This window comes from Netta rufina, assembly GCF_964035555.1.
Source record: "Netta rufina genome assembly, chromosome: 6".
Taxonomy (NCBI): Eukaryota; Metazoa; Chordata; class Aves; order Anseriformes; family Anatidae; genus Netta; species Netta rufina.
Window position 1 is genome coordinate 14,194,455 of NC_140129.1, and position 15,294 is coordinate 14,209,748.

The following is a 15,294-nucleotide window of genomic DNA, read 5'->3' on the forward strand; positions in this document are numbered from 1 at the left end:
CAGACAATCTCTCTGATCTCCACTTATGCAGGAAATCAATAGGAAGAGCAAAACAGCCTTAAATTTGAGTCCTAGCATTGCATGAATGCTCAAAAATCAGAAGGTGAAAATGTTTTTCTGGTCTGGGTGATCTTCGTCTTGGTATCACAAGCTATGCACATTTTCACCAGAAGATTCTGAAGAAACAGACCGATCTCAAGAAATGGCCATTTTGTGCCGCTGTCTGAAGTTGCCAGTAGTCAAAAGGAAACCAAATCCCTCAACTCAAACGTTGCTCCTCTCCACGTGGTTTGATTTCCCTCTAAGCCCGTGTGATAAGAGCGTTGAAGGCCCAGCCTGAATTGGTCCTTAAAATGGCTAAAACCCAGAAGCCTCTTTAACCCTTTACTTCAGCAAATGGCTTCTTTACAGATGAGGACTTTTTTTCCTCCTTCCTTATCAAAACCTGAGCTCTGTCTAGTTGCTGGCACTTTATCCTTCTGGGCCCAACACTACAAACACGTGCAAATATCTATTTCTATTCTAAAATGGCGCAAACCTTCCAAATTTAGGTAGTCGAATTTTAATAACTCTCTTCTACAATACACCCCAGAGATGAATCACATCTTTAACCAATATTTTAATTACACATGCAATTTAATGCCATTATTCATTTTCTGACTTCAATACTTAGAATAACATTTTCTGCATGATGTTCAGCTAAACAAATGGCTTCCCTGGACACAAACCCCGTGCACAACTCTGGACCCCTCTAACTCCAGTCCTGGTGCACTGCTTGCAATCCTGCTGTCCCCTCAGATGAGGTTCACTGAAGCTCCCCTCCTTCCTTTCAAGCCAGGGCTGCTTCACCAGTGGAAGAGGTTCCACAAAACAAGACAATTGACCAGTTCCTTGCCCATGCAAATACAGATATGGGCCAACAGCACTCATCTGCAAACTCCAGTTTGTTCCTATTTCCTTGTTCCAGCTGACCTTTTATTTATTTATTTATTTTAAAAACTCTTCGCCAATGCAATACAGCCTTGCCTCTCCTCATATGCAAAACATTGTCCAGCATGCCTCTGCATTTTCTTACAGTCCTGTTAGACAGCTTTAGGTTTTTGAGCCTTGTGTCTTCCTATCTATGCCAATTCTGCCCTATTAATATGTGACTCATTCCAAATCTCAGCAGAAACCGTATCTTATTCTTTTGTCTGTAATTCATCACATCTTTGCCTTTTAGGATGGATTATTTAGTGGTACAACAGTGACTTTAATATCAGTATAGCAATAAAGTATGATTACCATACATCAGCAGTGTCACTGAGCATTATAGATACTTCCCCCTTCTGTGGTGAGTAGTGCTCATACAGGGAAACAGCAGACCTATATTTAATAATACATTTTAAAAACTATAAGCATCAATGTAATTATATACTCATTTTTTTTTATTAGGGTAAGTCAAACACCCATACAGCAAGTGATTCCATCACACTGTACTAACAAAAAAACCAACCTCAAAGCAATACCTCAGCTTTAGGTTAATCAAATAATGTCCAGCGATACATTAGCAGTCCCATTTAGCAGTTCCAGTTTAGTTAGATACACAAACATTTTATTATTTGCACATAAAAACTAAAGCCAAAAAGTGTTGGATTTTAAGATACCCCTTCAGTACAATAAATACTTACTCTTTCTCTTTCAAATCATTCTTTCCCTGTATGAACACAGTGTCTGGTGACCTGCATCCAATTTTTAGTTACTCTTCAATACAACTGTTTGAAAACAGATCTTGAGACACTTGTATCATTCAGCATAATGTAATCTCCAAATCCTTTTGATATAAACAAACTCTGCAGAGAAATGCTCTTGCTGAACTATCAGAAAGCCAGACGCATTGGCATTTTATTTGCAGCTTTCACAACTGAATAAGCCATATTCCAAATTCAAATACACTGCTACTTATACTCTCAAAGCCATCATCCCAACCACTCTTCTCATTTCTTTCTTTTCCCATGGGGAGATATGAACAGTAACTCAGTTGTTTTTTTTTTTGTTTTTTTTTTTAAACGTGTCTGCATTTAACTAGAAGACAGGAAATAAATACAGCATGTAAAATAATAAGGCCTTAAAAATACCCTCAACATGGTTCCAAAACCAGTTCAGTGCCATACCCGTTCTGCGACATCAGTCACCAGCAGTGACCATGAGAATCTTCTTTCCAATTCAGTAAAAGACCACAGAACCATAACCAACATACCGTGAGGAATATTTAATCATGACCCAAAATAATAAATAAAAAAGATCATTCTTGCAATTAAAGTAAGCTAGGACAAAAGCAGACACTGATTTGGTTATTCTTTCAGGAGTCCCATCAAAACACAGTAACTGGCTATTAACCTGAAAGCCCAAAGCATAGCATGGGAGCAAAAGTTGTGTTTACCTGCTATGTGTTACCTGAAGAAGTCTCTTTTCAGGAAGGTCACTGGAAGGGACCATAATGAGAGATGTACAGTTTGACTCCTGTGCAGTCCCAGCTCATACCACGGGCTGGCCATGCAATGCTGCACAGTGACAGAGGCAGTACTAACATTGGTCACAAGATTTGCATAGTGAATAACAAACTGCACACATAGATAAGCACCCTGACAACACGCACCACATACGTGGGCCATGCCCGTCATACACATACCTTTAATTTGTTCGTCACTGCCCTCCTTAGACATGAGCAAAAGGTAATGGAAAACCATCACTCATGCCATTTATTATAGACACTAGAGAGAAGTTTACTTAAGAGATACCCCCATCTGCTTTCTTTTCTCAAGAAACAATATTTTCCTTATTGCTTTCCTTTTGTCGTGTTGCATTTCTGCACTATTCTACCTATGCTCTGGCGTTCGGGCTGAACATTTATAATAACCATTGTGAGCTAAGACAAAAGAAGTATTTCTTTTCCCTGAATGATGAAACACAGAAAACACTCTCCTTTCTGCATACCAAGTTGATCATACACACACGCTATTTATAAGCACCACTGTTTTACTGCAGAGCAGCACTTTATACTTTAAACTTAGGAACCTGGTTTAAAAAACTAGTTATCCTCATCTTGCTGCATTGCAGCAGTAAGCCGCAGACAGCGGACGTTCAAACACACGAGCCAAACTCAAATTTTATTCTCATGACAACAGCTTTTAACCTCAATTACATCGGGGGCACTTCCCTCCTTGTCAAAATTTGCAGGGTACCTTCTAGCACAGCACCACAGCACATACCGTGTGTGCATGGGCAGCCTTACTCACAGTGCATCCTCTCTGACAAAGCTGAGGATAAAGTCCCACCATTTCCCTTCTTTAAGCAAATCTCTGCACCACTGAGCTTCAAGCCATGCAGAGCAACCCTTTTTCCTTTTGCTAGCATCACCTTCAAAGATTAGTATCTACACAGATTCATGGTTAACAGTGTATTTTCCCTGAACTCTTATGTTTTGGAAATATTTTTTTTTAAACTGCAAATATGGTTGAAACAAGCATATGGTAGAAACCACACTTAGACTTAAATTGGTTACATTAGAAAAAACAGAAGAGAAGTTCTGCCATTTGTGCACAATTAAAAACTGAAAGCTTGCATCAACACAATGGCAAAAGAAGCATCTCCAGGCCAGATGTAATCCTATTTTCTTATTTTATTTTGTTTTTAATTTTACTAAGAAGCCATACAGAGATGTTAACACCTTCCCTGAACAGGAGTGCCTTCTGCCTTACTTCACAGCATTTGAACCCTTCAGTGGATCAAAAAAAAGTTAGCGTTTCAGGTTAGAAGGTGGCTGCCTAACTGCGGGTGTAGAAGCACCGGGCAATCTCAGACAAATAACACAAGGTTTGGAGTTCGGGACCCCAGTGTAGTTGGGGGTGTCTGGAGCTGCAGCTGTCCCTCCTGGGGTCCCCCCAAACTCTTCAAGGTCTCTAGGTTCTGAGTTCTGGCAGCAAATTGATGCCTACATCTAGATAGCAAAGTATCACCCGGAGTGACCAGGAGCGCAAACAGGACAATTCCAATCCTTCCTTAATTGTCTTTTGCTTTCAAGTCTCCTTGCCCAGGAAAGCACAATTTACATCTAGCTGAAACCCTTTTCTTCTCTGGGATTCAGGCTGCAGGCTGCTGTCACAGCGCCAAATTCAGAAAACCAATAAAGACAACTGGAGTTTTTCACCCACTAGCATTTTCTGTAGGCTGTGCTATCTATAATGCAGTCTAAATTACATATTAAAAATTGATTTTGATGGTTTTGGGTGCAAACACACTAAGGTGGCTTTTGGGTAGGCTGCCAGATTGAGGAACATAGGCAATATATGCACGTGTGTATAACTGCATCCATTGCAACTCCCTAAAATACTGTGAGGTCTATTTGTTTAGCCACCCAGAGGGGAAGAACTATGTTTAAGAAGAACTAAGGATACACTTGGATGAAATACCGTAAGTGGGCAGCAAGAAGCTTACAATCAATCACCCACACAGTTAAAGTCATAATTTTAAATTCTGCTCCTGCATATAAAAATACTGATTAGGGTGGGAAAAACGCTGTCCATCACACGTGGATCAAGCTGTCAGGTGCCAAAGGCCATACCCATGACAATTACTCTTCTGCCTGCTTCCACATTACACTCGCCAGGACAGACAGACAAATTACTTTCTCACACCTGAATGTGTGTCAAAATATTTTTTAGAGCTCCTTCTGAACAAATCTCAACAAAATTTCAAGCCAGCTTTGAAGCAAAGCACTGTAAGTGGTACATCCGTACAGACATACGTGGGAAATTGCCCTTCAACACAGACAGCTATGGGCTGGAGGATCCCCGACATGCCAACCACTGCCACACAACAGCCTAAGTAGAGAGTCAGAATGACTTTTAAACTGGCTCTGCCAAACAATTCAGGAACTCACAACACAACATTACGAGCAGGATAGTAATTTATACTTAAATACAGGAAAGGTCGTTAATATACGACCATTTTTCTTCTCTTTGTCAGAGACATTTCACGTTAGCAGGCGTGCAGACAGCTCTGCTGGTCAGGGCTTTCTGAGAGCTCTAAGTCATCAGCCTGAGGAAATTCGGTCACCCTCAGATTTATTGCTTACCACCACCTGAGGCACCACGTAATGGTTCTGCCATGTACTTAAAGCGTACCTGACATTACCTTCTGCATTCTACTTTGTGACAGGACAGCACCACTTTTTTATTATTATTATTATTAACTATATAATGCTCTGACAGTGCGACTTTATGTTTAAAACTAACTCAAATTGCTCACAACAGCAATAAAATCAAAGACCTACAGCTATCAGTTCTGCCTGAGGTACATACTGCGTTTTTTAAATTCCCATGGATAAAAGATTAGATTAACAAACTATGGTGATGTAACAGCGAGACAAGTGACTTAAATCTGCAAATGCAGAGCAAGGTATTTCCCCATCACTCTAAAGAAAGAGTGCTTTTTCTTACAAAGGAAAACAAAAGCAGCCAACTGCAAGTAAAACCCAGTAAAGTCTATAAAAACAGATGTTTTGGGGTGGTGTTCCTGGGTGCCATGGATTTCAACAGAATGCTTTTCCCTGTTTGCACACAATGGAAAAAATGAAGTCAGATTTTATTTACAAAACACAAGAACTGTTCCTACAGTTGTTGACCGACCAGAAGGACATTTCTTTGGAGCTGCTGTTATGAGAAATGGTGCCTCATGAAACAACTGGCACGAGACGGGGCAGAGCAGAGGGAGCCGCAGCAGCATCCCCCAGCATGGGGATCAATCACGTTGCCCGCAGCAGGGAGACGTGGGTTTTGCCAGCCTGGATTCTAGCAAAACTCACAACTCTTACCCTTGCTGGGCCGACTGATGAGCTTTGTGAGAGCACAGCAGCACTGCTGACAAGAGCCAGCACTCACCACTACAGGCCTGGCTCCTCTTGCTCTTCTCTAGTGAAGCCCCCGTCTGACCCACGCCAGCATCGGGCACCCTGCAGCTGATCCACACCCTCCTGCTCCCTGCTTTGGGCAGGGGGATTAAAAATCAGAGCAGCTGCAATCATTTTGTCTCTTTTAAGTTATCATTGGAAACAAACAAAAAAATCTATTTTCTGTTATATTATAACTTCCCTAAGCACACATGACTTGTTTTCCTTCCCTTTTTTTTTTTTTTTAATTTTATTTTTAAAGTAATCTCTTCCAAATAGCATTCACATGTAAATGGAAACTAAACTTTACATATTCTTAAAAACGCCAATAAAAATGGTTTCTTGTTAGTCTTACAACATGCTGGACACAGCAAAAAGCATTCATCTTACTAAACAGACTGGCTTTTTTAAACAGCATATTATCTGAATTTAAATCAATCATTTTAGGCTAATATATCCTACAAGATTTTAAAGCTAATAGATCTCAGGCTCTCGCACCTCATTTTTATTCACAGATTGAAAGGTGAAAATAAGCATTTCTTCTATTTCAATTCCCAACCCATTTCTCAACTTCAAATGAAATACTTAATGAACTGTACTAGTTGAATAAACTGACACAAAGAAAATACTCTCTGCACCTGCAAAAGAGGCCATGCTGCCAAAAGCTGGTTTAGCACTTCAGCTAGCATCAGTTACAGGTGCTTAGGCAGTGACTTTTCCACAGTTCAATGGCTTGACTTTCTTTAAAAACTTTGGCAGCTAAATTGTGCAGCCTGAATATCACTTTGGTAGCATTTTATTGCTGGCAGTGGAACATTTAAATGTATTTTTGAATATCTTAATGGTAGGTACTTGAAAGGAGTATAACAATTTAAGGCATTAATATACTTTTCTGTAATATGTAAATATGGCTTGTGCTCTACATATACGATATAAATACGTATGTGATCTAAATAAAAATTTCGTTCTATTTTTTTAATCTTTCCTCAAAAGTAATTCCTATTAAGACTGTTGTATTCTGGTGACAGTAAACCAATTTTAGCCTTAAATGTCAAACTTATTCCTGCCAGTTTAAAAGAAGACATTAAGATAAAGTAGTGAAACTTCTGCAATTCAAGGTGTCCGGTGAGGTTTCGAGGAGCAATAAGAACACACGTAGGTAAGTTAATACCTGGTGTGGCCAAGCACCCGGCCAGCCCATTATCCCACACCTCACTGTGGTCAGTAGCAAATACTCAGGGAAGGGGCATACAAGCAAGGACAAAGTGGTGTGTGCTACCAGCTTGCATAAATAAACAGTTGAAAGACTTCCAAATCAGAGCGGCATCCACTCCACCGTATGTTAAGTCTCCGATGAGCCACATCCTGTGAATTTGTCTAATTCTACTTCACTTCATTGATTTTTGGCCCATAACACTGAATTACAGAATTGAGCTGAACGCTTCATGAGAGAGGTAGCTTGGGGATGTTTTTCTTTTTAATCTGTTGAATGATCATTTTGTTTGGTACTCCTAGTTTTTATGTGGTGAGGAAGCTGAATCATCATTCCTTATTAATCCATCCTAGTATTTAAAACAGTAAGATAACTGTTTCTATAGGAAAGTTAAGACCAGACACAATCACCGAAAGGTCATTTTTCCCTTTTAGCTGGAAGGCTAAAAAGAGTTGACCAGAAATACCGTACAAGATTCATCCTCATCTCAAATCTAGTGAGCACAACATTCTGCTTTTACTTAATGCCCATAGTAAACTGACTTCCCCGTAATGAAGTAGTGAGTTACGAAGCAAACAAAACACAAATCAGCATCCACTGTGTCCATGTGAAAACTGCAACATATTGGGAGGGAGGTGCAGCTTTTGCCAGCTACATTCAGGAGAAGTAAATACACAGCTCTCCTTTCCACTTGGCTGAAATTCTAGACTTCTGCTTTGAGAAACAATCAGAATCTCAAGTGGCACTTCAAAGTAAGGAGCCAAAAAAATTAACTATCAACTGAGGCTCTTAGAAGGGTAAATAAAACAGAAAGCAATGAGAAAGCCACGTGGCAATGAATGGGCAAACTTGCTGAATCATTTAACTGTTAGTTGTAATTTTTCTATTGACAACTCCTGTAAAGATGTGTTCATCCATATACTGGAACACATTCATATGAAAGCAAACAGCTAACAAAACTATTGGTGAATGAACAATGCAAAACTGCGTAAAACTATATTTATTTGGTTTCGTAAGAAAAAAAGGATGATTGTCTACCTCAAGACCTTTATTTGAAATCTTATTTTTACCCTGAATAATTTCCAACTATCATTCGGCCAAGCTTAGTAGGCTCCTTTTCAACTCTAAATAGATTTCACTGTATTGCCTCTTACCTCGTAATGCAGCACCACAGAGATTTATAAATACACACACACACCCTCACACTCCTTTGTACTGCCTAGTTCCAGGCTGTACTGATGGAGACTGTACTATAGCTATTCAGTAAGATATTACCCTATATCCTTTCCAACCCTCCAGTTGCAAATATTTAGCTTACTTAGGTGGGTTGTTCTGTTTGTTTTTAAGCAATATCACCTTTGAAGCTAGCTATGCATCACAATAATAGACGAATAATCACACAAACAGCAACATCGCAAAAGCAGTAAAATAAGGAAAATCTTAGGAAAGCCACTGAATAAACAAGTATCAAAAAGCAGTATAGAGCTTTGTGATAGAATTCATTCCATCATTCTGAGCCCCATTCATCACCATCCCCCAAAACCGTCCCTGAGGCAATAAAAGGCTGGAAATGAATATTTTGGCTGGCGAGCTACTTCAGGAAAATGTGGAACTTGTGATGGAAAATATTTTTCTCCTTACTTATCATATTTTCAAGGGAATAATTCCTTACCCCAAAGTAACATATATTAAAGCAAGTGCAAAGGGAGTAGAAGCAAAGGGAATAATGGATGAGAAAATCACTGGGGAAATCAGAGGCAGAGGGGCTATTAGAAAGAAGGGGGGGGCCTCTTTGGTAACCTACTATGCACATAAATTTAGTACCTACACTGCTACTAAATTTTTGAGTACAGGGAAAGGAAGGGCAGGCTGGTTTGTTTTCTAAACAGGTAAAACAAATACGTGGTATTTTTCATATATTTTATATATATATATATATATATATATATATATATACACACATACACACACACATATATATGCTTCATAGAATATATTGCTGTATTGTTTTTGCTGCAATATAAAGATAAACTTCAGCTATGCTGGTGCAAAGCTCATTTCCATGAATCAAGGACAACTAAGTAATACCAAGCTAAAGTCATGAGGTCAAAATATACCAAGCCTGCACTCTGACTGAAATGAAAAGTTATCTTCGAACCTTTAGCTTGCCTGAGAACAGAAGCCATTTGTTTTAAGAACACAAGTAGACTTTAATTGATCATCACAATTCTTTAAAACCAGATTAAACCAAATGCCACAGAGGAGAAAAATCCATCAAGTCCAGTGGCATCCTCACAACACCTGTGACAAACTGCACAGAGCAAGGCATGATATCACTGCTGTAAGAGCAGCTGTTGGGCACAGAGAAAGAATAAAATTATATTTGCTTAAAGAAATAAACAGTGTTGACTCAAACCACAGAAGACAGCATGTGCTTCTACAATGCTTTTTTTTTTTTAATTAAATACAAAATGTTAATTTTCCCTGAATTGTGCAGAAGAGAATTACACTCAGTGTACTGACAAACATCAGTACACTCTGCCAATAAACTGACATCACAAGATTAAGTTGAACAAAATAGCTCTTATATAAGAAAAAATCTTCCCTACTTTGAAACAGCACGTATGCTGTATACAAGCAAAAGCAACATTTTGTCAAATGAATAGTTTCAGTTCATATCTGTTTTCATAACATTAAAAAAAAGCATAATCATACATATTTCTCTATTTAAAAATGCACTGTCTGCATATCCACCACACAGCATTTCAACACCAGCTTGAAAGAGGACTAACCAAATATATGCTATTCAAAGTGCCTCCAAGCCTACTTCAATACCTCCACTTCAGAGCAGCTGAGACAGAGTGAGGATTTCTTCCCGAGTTCTGAAGTCACCCAGGAAGCGTTACCAGCCCTTATCCCAGTGTAGGGATCAGCTCTGCCAGACCCCTCAATGGAAAGACATCCAAACTGTGACTTCAGACTGAGTCAGAGTGGTCAGTACACAAAGGATATCAGTCACAAAAAAATGTGCAAGTAGTAACCATCTAATAAAAACATATTTCCCCCACGGTTGCTATCTCTGTCTAGCCAGTACAGGTTTTAGGATCGGGTGTAACGTTCAATTAACTTACCTGCATCAAATAAACAATTCATTAAAAAGAAGAAAATTTGAAGCCAGTATCTTAGGTGCCTTTTCTAAAATCTTTGCTGATTCTCTCATGCTTGAGAATGACAACACTTAGTTGTTTCACATGCTTCATGTTTCATCAAGCTCCAAGTATTCTCTGAGCAGATCACTAAATGTTCACTGTTTCTACATAGAACTATGTATCTGGTTTCACAGCACACAAAAACATCCAACAGAAACTAACAGACAGAATAGTTCCACAATCTGTCAATTGATTTAACAATGGATTTCCTACATATCATCCCTAAAGGCCTTCTGCAAAAATACACTCTAAAAGGCCAAACATGTGACAGCACTTTAAAGAGCTTCACCACGTAAAGTACCACTGCTTGCTCACTATGTATATATTTAATCATGTTCTTGTTCCTGAAATAAAGATAGCTTTTAAAAATTATTAGTATTTATATCTGCTAGCAAGGTTGAATCAATTCAATAATTAGGCAGCCAGACTACTGTGGTTCATGCATCAATGATATTGATGCAAGCACATTCTCCTATCTCTTCACATATATTTCAATTTGCCTCTAATGGACATAGGAACTTAATTTAAGTTACAGCGACTTATACAGGAAAGATAAAGGCAAAATTTAAGTTTAAAGAACTGTTATCAGTGATGAAAAGTCCAGAAGAGAAAACAACTACATTTCAGACTCCAGACCAAGTTTACAAGACTGACAGGTAGAAAATTTGTTTTTATTTTACTAGGTAAATGGAAATCTGGAAGAGAACCATCAAGACAAACAGATTACATTTATGCTCTCAATTTTAAGAAACAAGCACCCATTTTAATTTCAAATGTATATCAGTATAGCACTGAAAATGAAGTAGAAGCCTAATTGGCTGCTCTTAGTATGCTGTATTTCATCTCTAGACTCTATAGTGCAGGGATTCCATAAATGCTATGAAAACTGAATGATCTGGTAGCTTAATGGTAAGCTCAAGAGCACTAGCATTTAACTGTTTCACATAGAAATGCATTAAGTTGAAATTCCTCTTCTCTCCAGCCTTCAGCTTGTGTTCAACAGCATAGTAGAAAAACTACTTTTAATGTTTTTTTGTTTGTTTTTAATATAGTTCAGAGGTACATGGAAAACAATGTACTACTACTAGTACATCTACTTTCAAAAACATGCTAAAAACATGGATTATACCATGTTGTTCCAAAATAACCAATAAATGATGTGACAAACCATTCAAAAATCAGACCTTTAGCCACAAACTTTTCCATACATCATGGCTAACAAAATCGGTGAAGACACATAGAAGATAAAAACATAATTCTTATGACAAGAATAAGCCTCTCCGAAGATACCTTCATATGAGAAACACCCGTGTCATTAAAGAGATTTTGCTATATTCACCAGAATATAGAAAGAACCAAAATGACCCATTAAAACAGAAATCTGAATCTAAAAAGTTTCATGCAGCTTGGATTAAAATACTTTCTACAACAGACAAAAATGAGCACAGACTTCCATCAGAAGTTACATTATGCAGCCTCAACCAATGAACTTCATTAGAAGTTTTATTTTAGCTCATTCTTTTATCAGCCTTTTCCTTTAGATTGCAATTCAAATAAACAGACAACTGAACATTCAGTTTCTGAAATCAAAACCAGACTCCTCTACAACATAAGTAGCACAACTAGAGGTAGTTTTTCTATCTTTATGCCACCCACTTACATTCAGAAATTTTATCGCACATCATTACAAGACTGCCAAGGGTGAATTGGGCAACGAGCTCTAGTGAAATGCAGACAAGTCTCTCTTGAACAGTATTCATTTGCCAAAGGCTGTCAGTATACTACACTGCTTTACAGACAACAGGAAGAGGATTCACCCTCAGGAAGTTTTTGAAAGTTTCCATATCTAGTATCCAGGTGACAGCTTAGCCCACTCTCAATCCAAGAAAGTAATTCAAACGGCTTTGTATCCAACTTACAAGACTCTCTCTTTTTAATTTGAATCCAGCGTTTGAACTCTTGGCCTTCCAGGCCCGTTGAAGCAATGCAGGGGACCAGAGCTGCAGCACCTCATGTAGTGCTCTCTGATCTAAGAGGGAATTAAACAGAAACCTCTCCCAGTCACAATTTGCTCACCTGAAAGTCAGATAGGCAAACAGAACTGTTGTGCAACTTCTTCAATAACAAAGAGATTAAATGTTTGCAACCAGGACCTCCGAAACATGGGATACGCTCAGGTAAAAAAAATAAATGTATGTATATTTGTACACAGGTGTTTACACTCATTAAACCAACATTCTTAAACAAAAATGGTATTTTTTTTCCCATTTATTTTCTTGTTAGAAAAACTGTGAATAGGTTTCATCTCTTGAGCTCTCAGAAAATTATAATGAAGGATTGTCAGTAACTTACCTGCTCAAAGAAAGGAGAAGAAAGATCCCAGCCATATGGATGGGCTTAACATAGAGTAAGATAACAAAGCTCTGGTGCAAATTCACCATGCACAGTTACAGCATTCACCACCAATTGTTCAAAAGCACAACTTTTGTCATTACAATTATCTTCACTGAATCATAAGGTAAATAACCAAGTGCTAAAAAAATCTATAAATACTTCATATCACAAACAAAAAAGAAGAAAAAAGTGATACGTATTGGTTAAAACTGGAAAATAAACGTGCATGATATACATACCCAGTTTTAGGGCAGAAGGGGTCACTTCAATCTCACCCCCAATCGGTTGAAAGGCTGCCAACTGAGCCGCTACCTCTGCCTCAAAAGGGTCTGGGCTACTTCTGTCTGCCAGACTGCCGTTGGTGCCATCAGTCTTACGGTGAGGTTCTTCCTCATCATAAACAGCAATCAGCTATCAAAACAAAAGAAAACACCATTTGTATATTTAAAGTATTCCCCAAATTTTCTCTTATATTTTTAATGCAAAAATTATCAGTTATGGGAGTATAAAACCAACAATCTTATTTGAGAACAGCTAACCATAAGTATACAGATTCGGGAAAGCACATACATTGTGTTTAAATAGATCGATTCCAATATGACTTGAGTACATGCTTCAGCACTGCCCTGTGTTGGCGTGTTTTTCTCAGAATTAGCATGCTACAATTAGGGAGCATCTTATGTCGTTCCAAACTATTTACAGTTGAATATACTTAAACACTCAAACCAGAGTTTAAGTCTTGTGGGTGCGTGGGAGCGTGTTCTGTTTTTCAAAATTGTAACCCTACTGACCGACACAGTGGGCAGAGGTAGCACAACCATGGAAGCTGTATGGAGTACGCAGCTAAAGCTTTTATTTGTAATTACATAATGATTATGTTCCAAGGACAAGTTCTATCCAGCCCAGTGACAGAGGGTGAAGCTCTGTTAATCCCCAATCCTATGCCTCTGTAAGAGTGCAAGGTACACACACACACACGTACCTGTAGGCACCCACCGTAAATCTATCAATAGCCTCTTCCTGTTCCCTCCTGCAAGCTTATACCAGATACTTTGCTTCTGAAAGCTGGCCTCACTGACCAGTTCTTCCACAACGTCAGGCCAGCAGGAAAGCCACAATTAAATATGGACAAGCTGCAAAGTCTACTATCCAAACTCACATTAATGATGGTGTGAAAATGATGAAAAACACCAGAATCATTTTTCCCCAGCTAGGCTGGCCTACAAGGACTTTTGTCTTTATCCCTACTAATACAACGTCATCAGATAATGTATATTAGATACAGATAGATTCAGCAACAAGTGACTCAGACAAGCGTGCTTGCTGTTGCCGTTATAGTTCCAGGAGCTGGCTAAAAGACAAAAGGATGACTTCCCAATGAACCTACACAAATTACAAGACTGGCTGCTCCCAGTCAACGAGACACTTGACAGCCCAGAGCCCCCTCCAGGAGGGCAGGAGATGACTGCAGCAGCACTTTTCCTGCCCAATGCCTTATGTGGCACAACTTTCCTGACATATGACAACAAGTGCTTTGCCTAGTAAGCACGTACAAGTTATCTTTACCTTCAGATATCCATTTGTTTTGCTTTTTCTGAACTCCTTAGGACTAAAAAAGTTTTATTTAGCTAGTACACCTGGTTATGCAATGTCAAGACACATATAGAAACAAAGTCTAAAGGATTGATTTAACCATGCTGCCTCTCTCTCTCTGTTATTTTAAGGGCCGCATACACACTCTCTCTATAAAAATATTAGTAGATCAAATCTCCTTTGACACTTCCAAGACATGTGTCAAAAATTATATCCTGTGATAAGCAGCATACCGAAACAAAGAGACAAACATTTAAAGGACCTCATTTGCCTAAGGGAAGAAATGAATGTATGAGAGGGAAAGGAAACGAAAAAATGCAAACAAAAATCCTGAAGGAAGGATGCTTCTAAGGAAGAAACTGACATTTTCAGGTCTTTCTCTCATTTATAATTTGGTTGCTAGAAATGTGTCAGCTCATATTTACCAATGCATATTTCAGAGGCGCACAGAACCCCTTAAATTATTAGGTAGAAAACTGGTTCTCCTTTTTCATATGGAAGCTGTTTCCTTTCCACAGCCAAACAAATAGCTCTTAGAGCACACAATTTAGTTTTTATTTGTCCAAAGCTTATGGGAAACATTAATTTCAGTACCAAAGACTACACTCCTTGTACTTTTTTACTGCATTACAAGGAAACCACCCAGGTATTCACACCACATTCACCACTACACCATCTCTACGTCTCACAACTACATATAGCCAAAATAGCACATTTGGACCCAGACGCCAAGTGACCATGGCAAAAAAACCCATGGTACCTCTTGTTTGTTATTAAAATGACTATCCATGTTACTGCTGTTATGGAAGCCCATCAGCGCTTCTTACTGCTGCCATTCCTCAAGTGACTGTAGTGCACAGACAGGCACTATTTTGACAGATTAAAAAAAAAAAAAGAAAACATTTCTTAATGGTATGGAACACACCATTAATTAATTATTGCAACTAGACTTAAAC

The 15,294-nt window shown here is 38.6% G+C and overlaps 1 protein-coding gene across 4 annotated transcripts in view; it reads right to left on the bottom strand.

Annotated features, from left to right (window-relative positions):
• PARD3B (par-3 family cell polarity regulator beta) overlaps positions 1-15,294 on the bottom strand; it is a 397,678-nt gene that overhangs the window by 269,007 nt on the left and 113,377 nt on the right. For all 4 annotated transcript variants that reach the window (XR_014618549.1, XM_084288820.1, XM_084288819.1 and 1 more), the window contains one exon: positions 12,985-13,156. Coding sequence is in view for 2 of the 4 variants with exons in the window: in XM_084288820.1 (XP_084144946.1) it covers positions 12,985-13,156 (172 nt within the window). In the remaining 2 variants the exon portion in view is untranslated. The remainder of the gene's footprint in view (positions 1-12,984; positions 13,157-15,294) is intronic.